This window comes from Rhinolophus hipposideros, assembly GCF_964194185.1.
Source record: "Rhinolophus hipposideros genome assembly, chromosome: 21".
Taxonomy (NCBI): domain Eukaryota; kingdom Metazoa; phylum Chordata; class Mammalia; order Chiroptera; family Rhinolophidae; genus Rhinolophus; species Rhinolophus hipposideros.
The window spans coordinates 2,004,050-2,018,480 of record NC_138067.1 but is presented as its reverse complement, the minus strand read 5'-3'; the positions used below and the strand labels follow the sequence as shown (position 1 = coordinate 2,018,480).

The window sequence follows — 14,431 nt, the reverse complement described above, 5'->3', positions numbered from 1 at the left end:
CGAAGGCAGGCAAGCTGGCTGTCCTCGGCAGGGCGGGAGGAGCGGTGGTCCTCGCTGGCTGGCCGAGGGATCCCTGATGAAGGCAGACGGGGCGTCTCTGCCTTCTTCCATCACATGTTTACACCATATGGCTGCTCGTACCAGGCTGATCTGCAGACGCTCTAACTTGGAGCTTTCTTGCTTTTGTGTGTTACTAACATAAAGATGGATGGAACATAGCTTTCCCCACATTCTGTGTTTGCTAACTATCTATGTGTATATAAAACAGACGTCGGTGGTACTAGCCAACCCACTTGTGAAGTGGGAGGAAAACACCAATTAGAGAGAGGGAGGGAGGTACTGGCTGAGAAGGAGGCCAAGTCTCCGGACTGCCTGAGCTTTCTGGGGAGCAGGCTACATTCAGGAGGTCATAGGGTGGTACACAGGTCTTGCGGCCCCCATGCCCCCAGCGTGGAGTCCAGCTCCCCCAGGAAGCAGGCACATAGGGTACTTCTCTGGGCTCCTGCCCCTGGGGCCTCAGCACTGCCCTGCCCACCTCACGCGCATCAGCCCCAGACACACTGACAGCTGTTGCCTCCTGTGCCAGCCTCCGAGTCTGGTCCCAAACTCTCCTCTGCCCACCCCCACCTCTGACACGGCCTGCTGGACACCCCCACCCCGCCTTAATTCCTGAATCTCCCCCTCCAGTGTCTGAACACTGAGCACCTCCCATGTGCCTTTGTGCAGATTCCTTCTGAAGGAAGAAGGGCCCCAAACAAGTAAACAAACAGGCAATTACAAAATGTCTCCAGCGTTAGGCAGAATAAAAATATGGGGCTTAATTAAAAGGGGAGAACTAAGCATTTATTCCACCATATGAGCTGTATTTCAGGGCAACCAAATAGCTCTAATTGACATGGAAAATTTCTTTACAGAAGACTCCAGTGAATAAATTCGGAACAGTGGAGTACCCCGGTGGGGGCGGGGGGCAGGGGCTGTCTGCCCAGCGAGAGCCGTGTTCCATCACTGACACAGTTTGGAATGGCAAGGGCATGGTAAGGAGAAAAGCTGAGGACTTCTACTTTTTTTTTTATTATTTTTAAGTTATTTTCAGACAGTGCCCCCACCGTCCCCCTCCGCCCATTGCCTGCATCAGGCAATCCCACACACCGTCCGTCCCCCTGGCATGCCTCTAATTGGGAAGAAATGAAGGAAACAGAAAAATCACCATTTTGCAAACCCCAATCAAAAACTGATTCAGTAAACAATTATCAATGGATGAAGCTATTAGGTGAGGAGTGGCTAGGGAAGTTACGTTGGAAGGACGGGCTGTCACCACCTGAGCCTGCCGGCCCATCTTAGCATCATGAGAGGGGACAGCCAGGCCCCGTGGGTCTCTGGAGGTAATGACACGTGAAGCACACCTGCGGATATGAACTAATCACTTATGAGAACTGGTTTCTGTCTACCAGGAACACGGGGAGACAGGAACGGGTTAAATGACTCCGTGGAGAAGCAAACAGACAATTCCAGAATGTGCAATGATGGCAGGACCCTGGCTTCTGCAGCAAGTGTGGGAAAGACAGGGCTGCCTGAGAGTGAAAAGAGCAAATGACACAGCAACCAGCCCAGCCTATGGGTCCTATTTAGACCATGATCCTATTTAAAAAGCATATTTGGGGTGGGTGATGAGGGTAAAGGGGATCAAATATATGGTGATGGAAGGAGAACTGACTCTGGGTGGTGATCACACAATGGGATTTATAGACGATGTAATACAGAATTGTACACCTGAAATCTATGTAAATTTACTAACAATTGTCACCCCAATAAAATTAATTAAAAAAAAAAAAAGCATATTCAAGGCAACTAGGAAACTTGATTTTAGACTGATGTTAAATGATACCAAGGACGGTCTGTTTTGTCAGGCGTGTTACTGGCATTGTGGGTAAGAAAATGCCATACTTTTTAGAGATGCCTACTTAAGTATGTAAAAGTGAAATGAGATTATGTTTGGAATTCGCCTTAAAATACCTCAGCAAAGGGGAAAAAAAAGCCATGGGCTCGAGGAAGCGAATGTGACAAAAATCTGAATTGTTAAATCTGTAGGCTAACTACATGAGGCTTCATTGTAGTATCCTCTTTCTACTGGTGTGCATGTTGGAAATTTTGTAATGAAAAATACAAAAACAAAACAGAGAAAATTGGTGAGAGGTGAAAGAGAATAGTCCTGAGATGCAGACAACGTAATTCAGATTGTGTGGCACGTCAGAGAAATGGATGGAGTCCGCAGGCTGGAGCAGAGGGAGAAGTGGGAGAGGAGTCGGGTGCTGTGTGACATCAGGTTCCCCTGCAATCCTGGGAAGCTGTCAATGGTCTTAAAGAGGGGCAGGCTTGATTGGATTTACAGAAGGAATCTAGCCGTCAGGGGACAAAGGTATTTCAGTGGGGAAGAGGCAGTGTAGCCGTCCAGGCAGCAGAGAGTGGCTCCCTCCAGGACCTGGCAGAGAAGGGCAGAGGTAGACAGGTTGGAGATACCTGGGGGGCAGAAAGCCACTGTGGCTTGCTGATGCCTGCAATGCAGAGGGTGAGAGAAGGGAACAGTACGGAGGAATAGCAGGTTTGGGGCCTGAGGGATAGAGTGAGTGGTGGAACCAGGTGGAACCAGGTGGGATGGGTGGGGGGGAACCCTGAGGTCACATTCAGGCATCTTACACTGAGGCCTGGGAGCCGGCAAATGGGCAGGGCAGAGGTGTGGGCCGGCGATGTAAGACCCCCTGGGGAGGGAGCATTTGGAGAATCACTCCTTGCTCACCTGGAGGAGGAGGGGGAGGAAGAGAGCGCACTTCTCAGGAAGACGGGATGGGCTGCCATGCCCAGCACTCCTGAGAGGGCTGTGCCAGGAAGCCTGGACGATGCCCTTTGCAGTGGGTGAGATGGCGGGCATTGGTGGCCTTGACAAAGACAGTTTCAGTGACCCCCCTTCCTGCCCCTCCCCGCCCCCCGTTGGATCTGGTCCCTTCCCCCCAGGCATTCCTCTTGCTGTTTTGTGATGACCCACAGGTGGGCTGCTGTTCTCCTCCAAAGGGCAGAGCGTCGGGGTGCAGGGTGCTTGGTTCAGCCTTCACGCCCCAGAACTCATCCCTGTGGCCCGCCAGCCCGTTCCTCTGCACATCCCTTTCCTGACTCTGACCAGTTTCATCGATTCATTTAAATAATAGCAGGTCACACAGTGAGTCGTTCCCTTTCAATTCTCTTTCACAGACTCTGCTTTGTCAAGGAGGAAGTCTCTGCCGCTGAGATGGCTTTGACACCCCCTCTAATGTTTGCTCCCCTCCTTTTCCAAAAAACTGTGGTAAAATAGTACACATGACCTAACATTTGCCGCCTTAACCATAGTAAGTACCCAGTTCAGTGGCATTTTGTACGTTAACATTGTTGCGCAACCATCACCACCATCCATGTACTGAACTCTTTCATTTGGCACAAGTGAAGCCCTGTCCCCTGAAACCCTGACCCCCACCCACCGCCCCAACCCCGGCCCCGGGGACCACACCTCCACTTTCTGTCTCCATGAATCTGACGACCCAGGCGGCTCCCAAAGTGGAATCGCAGGGTCACCCCCTGCTTTGAACAGAGCTGGGCCTGGGCGGGACCGCCCCACATTGTCGCCGGCCGGGTGGTTCAGAGCACGTTGCCGCCTCCCTTCTCCTTGTGGCTGTGACGCCGGCTTTCCATGGGGGGGGGTAGTACGTTTTCCTTTTCAAACAGACTGAAGTGGGAAATGTTATTCCTGGTGAAAGGCTGAAGGTACAGAGGCTGTCGGGTGGGGAGGAGCGAGGGTGGGACGCCCCGGCCTCGCCCTTCGAGGCTCCTCGCTGAGCCCCGGAGCCCCGAGGCCAGCGCCCTGCGCGCCTCGGCAGAAGAGTGCGCCGCGCTCCGTGCCCCCGCCTCCCAGCTTCCTGCGCCCGTCACCTTCGCCCGGGCATCCACGCGCCCACCTCGCCCTGCAAAGCGCGGCCCAGACCCTGCGCCGGGCGCCGGGCAACCCGGGCCTGCAGGCCTGGGGTCCTCCCTCCGTCCTTCCCGCGGGGCTAACGCCGCGCTGCGGACTCCGAGCCGCTTCTGAATGCCGGGCAGGCCGCTCCCCGCGTGGGGCCCACGGCGGCCACGAGCCCGCAGCGCGAACCGGCCACCGCGCGGCTGCCCCGCCGAGCCCTCCGGCCGCCGGCCTGTGTGCGCCCCCGGCCCCAGGCCACCGGCCGCCAGCACGTGACTGCGGCCTCGAGGCCGCCACGCCGAGGGCGGGAGGAGCGCGGCGGCCACGGCGGGCGGAGGAGCGCGGCCGCGGGCCTGGGTCCTGGGTCCTGGGCAGCCGAGCCGGCCGGGGCGATGCCTGACTCCACACCAGAGACTCGGGGGCGCAGACGCACAGCCTCACGGCTCCTCACCCTGCCCCTCACCCACGCCACCCACGACGCTCGGGTCCCACGTGATGAGAAAGCCAACCCCAACAGGCCACATGAACATGGGAAAAGATATAATTGGCTCCAGCGTCCAGAAAGTTCCCAGTAATCTGGTCCTGAGCTTGATTGGATCCAGGAACTCAGCGAATCAGAAGCCTGCTTCCCCTCACCTTTGGCTCTGCTCCCCCAAGGACTTCCCTCCAAGGAAGGTCACCCCGAGTGGCAAGATGGCCTCCTGGGCCGAGGCCCACTTCCTGGCAGCTTAGCAACACCAAAGGATTTTCATTGGCCCAGCTTGGGTCATGTGCCTACCCCTGAACCAATCACGTGGTCAGGAATGTGGTACTCTGATTGGCCAGGACCCCCACTCCATCAAAGTGCAGAGGGTGGTGCTTCAAGGAAAATGTGAGTCCCTGACCAGAAGGAGCATACCGAGGCCTTCTCTCTCCAAGCCATCCCCGCACCCCACCCTCTAAGTCTTGCAGCTGTGCCTGTCTTCAGAAAACCCAAAATGAGATTTAAGTGAAAGCTGGGGATGTGGTGGTCAGACATAGATCAATGCCCTCCTGTGTCTTAGCCCACGCTGTGGGGGTAGCTTATTGCTCCACAACTGCCCCCCCAACCTGGTCACACACCCCCACTCCTTGAAGTGCCTTCAAATTAGTCTCTGTTTCTGGCAACCCTGGCCTTAGCATAGAATCCATAAATGTCAGCTCATGGCTCTATCAGACACTAAGTTCAAAGGTCAAGTTTAATTTTCACTGGAGTGTTTTAACCGATCACAGTCTCTGTCTAAAGAAGTATTCACTGGACTTACTCTCCAGTGTAAAAGGGGTTAGGTCAGGGAGGGAGCACCCATTGGTTAGCCAGTCTCTCCACCTTGGAGTCCACAGCAGTAAGCTTGATCTGAATGGCGCTAAAGACTTGGGGAGCATAGATTGGGGTCCTTGACTCCCGCTGCCCTGGCGGGCCTGTGCACACAGATTCCCAGGGCTGAGGGAGGACAGGAGCCCTGCCTCGGGGGCCTTCCCACACTCAGGGCTCACCTCGCCTGGCCCCCACCAACAGCTCTCACTGGTGCAGCCAGTCTGGCCCCTCTTCTTCTGGTATTGCAGTCGGTAGCCGCACAAGGGCCCCTCCTTTGGCCCAGCCAGGCAGGTACGGTTGTCTAGCTCTGCCTGACAGCACGGCCCCTGCCAGTTCCACAGCCTACGCCTTCCCTAACCAACCTTCTCCAGCAGCAGTGCTCCTTACCTTGCTGTTAGGTGTCTTTAAGGAGCTGGTAAAAGTTATGCATCAGCTGCCCAGGAAAGGGCACACAATGGGCTGGCACTCTCTGCGAGCAGTTTCCTGGGCCCCTGAAAACTGTCTGGGGGCCCCAGGTTAAGGGATCCTACCTGGGAACCCCCCATGTGCTCACTTCTCCTTAACCCTGGTATCCTGGCTCCTGTCCTAACCGTCCCACCATCATTGGTGCTAAACCTAAATTTCTTTATGGATAATAATTAAAAATCCTAGTGAGCACTTACTACTGGCTAGATACTGTTGCAAATGCATTATGGGCATTAATACAGGAATCCTGGAGGTTGGGATAATTTGAATCACCCCATTTTACAGATGAGGAAATTGAGGCACCAAGAAGCGGTTAAGGCTCTTTCCCAAAGCTGCTGCCTTCCCCACACAGCAGCTGGTTTACCACCTCTAGTCCCATCCACAGTCTCCCTCAAGGCTGAGCCCATGCATGGACACTCTGAACCTGGTGCAGGTGCATCATGAAATGAACCCAAACAGCCAAAGGTGAGCTGCCCCAGACGAGTGGCCATCCGTAACTTCGAAAGTCTCCAAGCCTTTGTGCAGGCTGTTTCCTCTGCTTCAGACATTTCTTTTCTATTGCCAAACTCATTCATCCTTCCCGCTTACATGCTGCTTCCTCCATGCAGCCTTCTCGGAAACCAAGAGGAGGTTGGATGCTCCCGCCCCCCTTCTCCACGTGAAGTCTTATCCCCCAGGATTTTCCTTATCAGTCTGTACTGCCGCTGACTTCCTCCCTTCCAGACTGTAAGCTCCCAAGTAAGCAGGGATTATTCAAGTCTTGCTTTGTTTTAATTCTTTTTTGAAAAAAATTGAATTGTTTATTAAAGTATAACAGTAAAGTACACAGATCGTAAGGGTATAGCTCGAGCCCACCTGAGCCAACTTGAGCAAGTCACCTCAGCAGCCTTGACCTCAGAGCCCCTGAAAGGTCAACAATCTGCTAGGAGTGTCTTTGTGGAGGTGACACAGCTTACACTCTTCAATAAGACCCAGGCTCTAACATGAAGAAGACAATCATGAGGGAGTGGGGGTCAGAGAGCAAAACTGAGACTGTACAGCAGGGAAGACCTGGGAGTGCTTCGAGCCGTCTGCTACAGGCTTCTAGAGGTTGAGAACAGAAGGCGCTTTTAAGTTACTTTATTCTATACCTGCCTGTCTCACGAGCCCGCAAGCTCTACAAGTTTGGGTCCATGTATGGTTTTCAGTCATTCATTCACAAATAGGATTGAAGTGTCTCCTTTCCTCCAGCCACTATGCGATACCTGGGGCATACAGCTGGGAATGAGACAGACAAGGTAGGGAGAGGGACACCGAACCGGGCAAAAACCAAGGAGCAAGAGACACGTGGTGGCAAGTGCTGAGAAGGACCCGCAGCAGGGCGATGGGATGGAGAGAAGCTCCTGGGGAGAGCCGAGCGCGGGGTTAAATGGTCACTGCAGACCTCGAAGTCCTCAGCAAGGAGGAGCAGCCCAGGGGGGCCAGAGCAGGGGACAACAGGCTCCAAGTCCCCGAGGTGAGAAAGGACAGAGGGTGGCCTGAGCTGTGAGGGGCGGGGGTGAAGGGGAGGGGTGAGGGGCTGAGGGCCAGTTCATGTGGTGCCCTGGAGGTCAAGGCAGGGGCTGTGGATTTGAGCCTCAGGCTGATGGCGAACACTCAGAAGGCTTGAAGCTCGAGAGGGCCCGTGGAGTCCCGGAGTCACAGAGGTCGTCTGAGGCTCACATAGGTTTGCGGGGCAGGGGCACGCGTGGAAGGGGCTTGACTGTTAGTCGAATGGAGGAATGAATGCATGCGTGCAGGCAGGCATACGCGCACGGAGAGGTGGAGGGACGTGCGCCCAAGAATAACAGCTGTTCCACAGGGCGCCCCAGGCCCGGCGCCCGCTGGAGGCCCTGGTTCTAGGCCCAGCGAGCGGCCGGCGCTGTGACCTTGGGCACATCCGGGCCCGACTCAGGGCCCAGAGCCCTGCGTCTCAGGGCGGAGAGACGTGCAAGGAGGGACAGTGCGCGCGCACGGCAGGAGGACGAACGGTGGGACCGCGGCCCCAACCCTGGTCCGACCAGGCCGGACCGCGGCCGGGCCCGAACCCTCGCCGCCAGCCGTGTTTACATCCGCCCGGCGCGCGCCACGCGGCTTTTTGCCGCCCCAGCGCGGCCGGGCCCCGCCCCCGGGCCCGCCCTCCGCCCTGCTCGCGCCAGACCTCCTCCGCGTCCGCCCTGCGCGGCCCCGCCCCCGCCGCGCGCGCCGGCCGGCTCCCCGCGCCCCGCCCCGCCCCCCCGCGCAGGTCCTGTCACCAGGCCCCGCCCCGGCCACGCCCCGCCCCGCGCAGGCCCTGTCACCGGGCCCCGCCCCGCCCGGCCCCGCCCCGCGCAGGCCCTGTCACCCGGCCCCGCCCCGGCCCCGCCCCGCCCCGCGGCCACGCCCCGCCCCGCGGCCCGGCGCCTCTGCCGGCCTGCGCGGGGCGGGCGGTCCTGAGGGCGGCGGCGGGGCGGGCCCGGAGCCGGCGGGGCGGGGCGGAGGGTGGCGGGAGGGCGCGAGGGCGGGCCGGGGGCCGGTTCCGCGCGCAGAGATTTTTAAATGTCCCGCTCTTCGCCGGGCGCAGGAGCAGCCGGCTCGACCGCCAGCGCTGTGTAGGGGGCAGGCGCGGATCCCGCCACCGCCGCGCGCTCGCCCGCCGCCGCCTCCCGCCGCCCGGCTTCCCGCTCGCCCCTGCCGCCCGCCTGCCTCCGCCTCGGCGCGTGCCGCTCGCCTGTCGCGGACACGGCTTCGGGTAAGGGCCGCCACGGCCGCGGACGGCGCGGCGCGCGAGGACTCCCGGGGCGCCCGGGCCGCGCCGGGTGAGGTGGGGGTGGGGCGAGGCGGGGTCGCCGGGTGCCCCGAGGCGTCGCGCGGGTGCCCGGGCGGGGCGGCTCCGAGACGGGCGAGGAGGGCTGTGGAGGGGAGACCGAGGCAGCGCGGGCGCCGGGGGCGGCGATGGGCCGGCCGGGGTGTGCGGGCCGTCCGGGCCCCCCCGCCCCGGGTTCGGGCCCGGTATCGCGGGCTGCTGGCGGCGCCGCGGGTGACAAGCCACCCGGGCCCATCGGCCATTTTCCCGACCGGCCCGGGAGGCTCCCGCCGCCGCCCGCGCGGGAGGGGGAGGGGTGCCCGGGGCGCGCCGGCGGGCTCGGGCCCCTCCGCCGGCCGTCCTCACCCCGGCGCCTGCTCCGTGCCCCCCAGGCCCGAGGTGGGATTCCGCGCCCCGCGCCATGCCGAGGGAGCGGAGGGAGAGGTGAGTGGCCCGGCCACTGCGGGCAAGGGAAGGAAGGCTGTGCGGCGGGGGGAAGGGCGGGCCCTTCTCTGGGGACACCGCACCCTGAACCTCGGGGCCACCTGGCTTTGCAGGGATGCCAAGGAGCCGGGCACCATGAAGGAGGAAAGCTGCCCCGATGTCTCTGTGCGCTCCAGGAAGAGGAAGGCGAACGTGGCCGTTGTGAGTACAAAGGAGACAGGTGGGGGAGGATTGCCCCCCACCTTCCCTAGGTACCAGGCTGGGCTCTGCCCACATTTACTGATGGAGGGACACGTGGAGGGGTGGTCCGGTTTGCAGAAATAGCCCTCCCCTCACCAATTTGCCCATTCCCTGACCAACTTTCTTTTTCTTCTCTCTTTTGTGTTTTTGTCTTTGGGTTGTTTGGTGTGTTTCCTTGGGGATGGTTTTATGTTAGTTTTTGCAAGATCCTGATGAAGAAATTGCCAAAATTGACAGGACTGTGAGAAGCCAGTGTGGCAGCCAGGTAGGTTCACTTGCTGACTGGGACTCAGGAGAGGGCCTCCTGCCTCTCCCGGGCCAGTTGGGTCTCATATTGCCTTGCCTCTTGGGGAAGGGGTTTTCCCTATGGCTGAGCACCGTGCCTGTCACTGGGCACTGACCTCTGCCAGTCTTGGGATTCCAGGAAGGTCCTGTGTTCCAAATGTGTGCTGTCTGGAAGAACCAGAATGCACATCTAATAACTCAGTTCTCCCCTTTTGCCCTTGAGGAAACTGAGACTCAGGAAGAAGTTAACCCAGAGCCCTGTGCAAAGCAGGGGTGCGTCTATCCTGCAGCCTCATCTCTATTCTGGCAAAGGGGGGATGGGATGGGGGAGGGCTCCTGACACAGCTCTGTGGGTAACTGTGATAATGGGGGTTGGTGTGTGTTCATAAGAACGGCTTCTCCCCCACCCACACTCGTGTTTTTTCCTACTGGTGCTCAAGGATCTCCCTGACCCCTCCTACTGCCTTTAGGTCAGGTTTAAACCCGCCCCGCTCCCCCCCCACCCTTCTGGAAGTTTTTCCAGCCCCTCCAGCAATTACCTACAGTGTGGTCACTGCTGTCTGGGGCTCAACCTGGCCTCCGTCAGAGTATTAGTGGAACATTCTGTATAATGATATGTGTGTTTCAACACTTTTTTGTTGACTATCTCATTTCTCCTGCCCCTCCTTCACGGACTTCCCGCCAAATTTCCTGCATGCTCATGATATCATTATAATATCAGAAGTTCCTGGCAGAAAAAGCTTGTATTATCTGTCTACCTCCAGAAATGGCTGGAGACTGTAGTTACGGCTCCAGCAGGGAAAGCAGCCTCTCCAAACCAGCCGATTAGGCCTTCTGACCCGAGCACAGATAAAAGCTGAGCAGGAACAGAGCCTGGCCTGAACGCAGTGGTCCTGACCAGGGGGGCAGTGGATGTGCACAGCCATGGCAGCTGAGCGGGGAGAGGGAAGGGCTTCGAAGTACTGGGCCACACTGTGTGCAGTAAGTGCCACTGCATGGAAGACCCTAGTAATTAGCATTTCTGGGGCGGTTCCATTGCATGATTTCCTTCTCTCTTAGAAGAAAAAATACGTCACTTTCAAACCAAGCAAGTTGATTTTTGTGGGTATGATAAAATGGACCTCTACTTTGTGAAATGCAAGATTGGTTATTTGCCCAGCTGTGTTTTGAATTGAAATTTCCAACTGAGGCGAAGCAAAACTGTCCATATTGAGTTCTTGGCGCTTTAGGTAGTTTCTGTTCTGACAGATCTCCCGAATGGCACCTGGGCTGCTAAGACGGAGCTGTGGCCCTGTCCCTGGCCTGTGGAAAGGTGACAGTCGTGATATGTGAATAGCCAGATTATTTTCCACTGGAAGGCGTCTTCATGGTTGTCCAGAGATTAATGACAACAGGTTTCTGCACGTTTTGTAGAGTAGATAGCTTAAAAATTATCCACCCATTTATGGAGCAGTCATCTTGATGCAGACTCATGAAGCCAGAAGTTTGGGGTAACACAGAGCCTTTCTGCCTGTTAACTACACAGAATGGCACCATTACCATAGGTCAGCCCAGTACAGCAGGCTTCAGTGACTCGTAGCCATCATGCCAAGCTCCATGTAACTGCTTCGTCAAGACCACAGGGAACCTTTGAGTCTTACCCTGGACCTGACTTAATGAAAAGAATACCCTTTTGTCTCAAGTCCACTTCATATATCCATTTTTTGCATGAGACGCAACTTTTTGTATTGAAGTGGAATCCTGAACTTTCTGTTAGTTACTTCTCAGAACATAATTTCGCATAAGGCACTTGTATTAATTAAAAGTGGCATCAGGAGTCGGGGCAGTTAGGAATCGTTGTGATTGGTCCCTTGCTATTATCTCACTCCTCCCTAAAGTCTGATCTTGCTTCCTTTGAAACATGTTCACACTCCAAGTTACAGGACACAGACTTAGTCACTGGCTCCTGAACAGGCCAACTTTGGGAACCATGTGTCTGCTTGTGGGTCCCTCAGTTTGTGAGCTGCAGGCTGGAAACTGCTACCAGTTCATCTCCAAAGGCCTGCTCTCAGCTATCCAGCCGTCCAGCTGTAGAGGGTGGCACCCAGCTTCTGCCTTCAGAGCTAGAATTCATTCTTGAATGAAGAGCAACTAAAGCAGTTGTAACGTGACCCTTTTGGAGTCGAGGAAATGCTCCCAGCGCACTGTGCTGGGACTGGAAGAGGAGGCTGCCCTCCAGCAGCTGTTGGCAAAGCTGTCGTGGTTAATTTGCATGCCCAGTTCTGTGCAGGACGCTGGAGAAGGGCTCGGTCCTGCTTTGCTCTTCTCAGGACCCTGAAAGTGCTGTGGCTTCCTCTGAAAGGGCCAGTGTGCTGTGACAGCCATCCTGTACCATGTTTTTCAGATAGATTCAGAGCCAAGTTTCCGTGATCATTTATAGTCATCTCACTTGTCTCTTCTCTAGTGAACATTAATGATTTCTCTGCTTTCAGAAAAAAAAAAACTGCCACGAGTGTCAGACTTTCAAAGTGCTTCCACGCTGGCAGGATTATTATCAGCCATATCTTCAACAAAAACAGTATTTTATAATTTAAAAAATCGATCATATACAGACAACAGAAAAGTGGTCACTAGGGGGGCGAGGGGGATAAAGGAAAAGGGGGTCAGATCCACGGAGACGGAAGGAGACTGGACTTTGGGTGGGGAGCACACAATGGCGTATTCAGATGTATTATAAAACTGTACACCTGAAATTTATATGAAGTTATTAACAAATGTCACCCCGATACATTTAGTAAAAATAAATCAATCATAGGCTTCTTTTTACACTAGGACAATAAACAGAGTAGTTTTAAAAAGAAAATTTCCTAAATGGCAAAATGACCTTGGTATTTTCAGATACTGAAAGTTGAATAAAAGTAAATACCTGGAATTTTTAAAAGAAAAGCCTTTTGGTTTATAAAGATGGTGTATTCACTTAAAGTTGAGTCTTATTCAGGTGTAGGTCTTCAGGGGTATCTAAGCTCTGTCTCCAAAGCCGTCTTAGTATTCGGTTGGTGCAAAAGTAATTGCGGTTTTTGCAATTTTTTTTTTTTTTTTAAACTTTTTAAACTGCAATTACTTTTGTACCAACCTGACAGAACCTGTGACCATTAGTTGATCTGGTTTTAACGGGGCAGATGTTCTTTTGTCTTGTTTTAAGTTAAGGAAAATAAACAGTCCCAATTATTTAATGTATTTGGCTAGTTCTGCAACCAAAGGAAGATGTCACATTTTGTTTTAAAATGGGGAGACTTTAATTATAGGTGGCAATTTACATTTTTGATCTTCTATACTTATCAATGTGGAGTGCTTGTGTAAATACTCCTGTTGGGAATTCTACCCACTTTCAAAAAATTTTTATTTGTACTTGATAAAAAACAAGTCTTTGAGTTGTGGCTACGTAATCGCACAATACACTTCAGTAGTCATTCCCAGTGTCTTACTGAGCTGCAAATGTATTTGTGTGTATATATATTTTTTGGTAATGTAAAAGCTGTTTGCGTTTCATCTTACCCCTCGTGCACCCATTTTGCTGCTCAAGCACCACATATGAGAATGCTAGGTGAATGATAAAATGCTACTGACTTTGTAGTTTTCTTAGCTATTTCCTCCATGGGTTCCTAAGCTGTGACAGAAGTGAGTGAAAGCTTGGGGCCATTACTGTGTCCCTTACTCATCCATGCCATCACCATCTTAATTTAGGCCAGAATATCTATTCAGGCCTGGGACTTGCTCTCCAGTGTGAAAACGTTTTGAATTACTGGCTGCTCTACAAATCAGTGAATGTAGAAAGAACTGCTTTGCGTCAAACGTGTTTCTCCTTTCCAGCCTTGGGACAGTGATCCAGTGTGTGAAAGCCCCTGCTCCCTGATTCCCACACCTGACAAAGAAGAGGACGAGCTGGTGTACCCGAACTCCACGCGCCAGCCTCACAGCGGCAGGCCTGCCCGAGCCTCTCCCCTGCCCGTGCTAAAGTACGCTGCTGCCCAGTGCCGCCCATGCCCCCGTGGTCGCCGCTATGTGTGGCTGCACCTGACCCCTCTTTTGTTCTTGTAGCTGGGCAAATCGAGAGGAGGTCTGGAAAATCATGGTAAACAAGGAAAGGACGTACTTAAGGGACAAGCACTTTTTACAGCGGCACCCTCTCCTGCAGCCGAAAATGCGGGCCATTCTTCTGGACTGGCTGATGGAGGTGAGCCACTCTCCCTATTAGTGGGAAGCGCTGACCCTTTCCAGAATCTTTTGTGTTGTCACGACCTCCTCGTGGGTTTGATCCCATTGGCACATTCTGAGTCTCGGAAGCTGTGGTACATATACTAGCATGATTGAACATGGCTTGCATTTGTCCTTCAAAGAATTTCTGGAGTTTCTTTGGCCCTTAGATATTTTTAAATTGGCATCTAGTGTTTTTCATCAGAGTTTCAACAGTTGCAAAGGTCTTTTCCAATTAACTGTAAAAATTGATATTTGATCTTTGTTGATTAAATTGCTTTTAGACACACCCAGCGGAATGCAGGTAACAGCTTTTCAGTAGCCAATATTATAAGTTTTAAAAGTATATGAACAACAAATAGAAGAAAAAAAAAACAAAAAACAAGCTTACCTTTAACAGAAATTGTACATTGTTCCTTTTTAACTAACAAAATGTATCAGTCAAACCTTTTATTGACCACCGTCACTCTTCTCTGAAATAATTGGTCAAAAGAACAAGTATTACAAATTGTGTTCGATAACTGTTAATCATAGAAAAGTACTGTTGTGTGGGTCGTGCACCTCTTTCAGGGGGCACTTGGGGGGACTCAGCAGTGCCTTGCTTAGGGACACTTCCCAGACACCTGTAAGCCATGGGTGAATGAGAAAG

At 54.2% G+C, this 14,431-nt stretch overlaps 1 protein-coding gene across 6 annotated transcripts in view; it reads left to right on the top strand.

Moving 5' to 3' along the window:
* Window positions 1-14,431, top strand: part of CCNE1 (cyclin E1) — a 75,134-nt gene that overhangs the window by 55,853 nt on the left and 4,850 nt on the right. For 2 of the 6 annotated variants that reach the window (XM_081032143.1, XM_081032144.1), the window contains 5 exons: window positions 8,359-8,526; window positions 9,138-9,225; window positions 9,461-9,529; window positions 13,399-13,544; window positions 13,627-13,762. In XM_081032143.1, the coding sequence (XP_080888269.1) occupies window positions 8,359-8,526; window positions 9,138-9,225; window positions 9,461-9,529; window positions 13,399-13,544; window positions 13,627-13,762 (607 nt within the window). Of the gene's footprint in view, window positions 1-8,266; window positions 8,527-8,972; window positions 9,025-9,137; window positions 9,226-9,460; window positions 9,530-13,398; window positions 13,545-13,626; window positions 13,763-14,431 lie in introns of those variants that run through there. The other 4 variants (XM_081032146.1, XM_081032147.1, XM_081032148.1 and 1 more) reach the window with 4 other exon arrangements.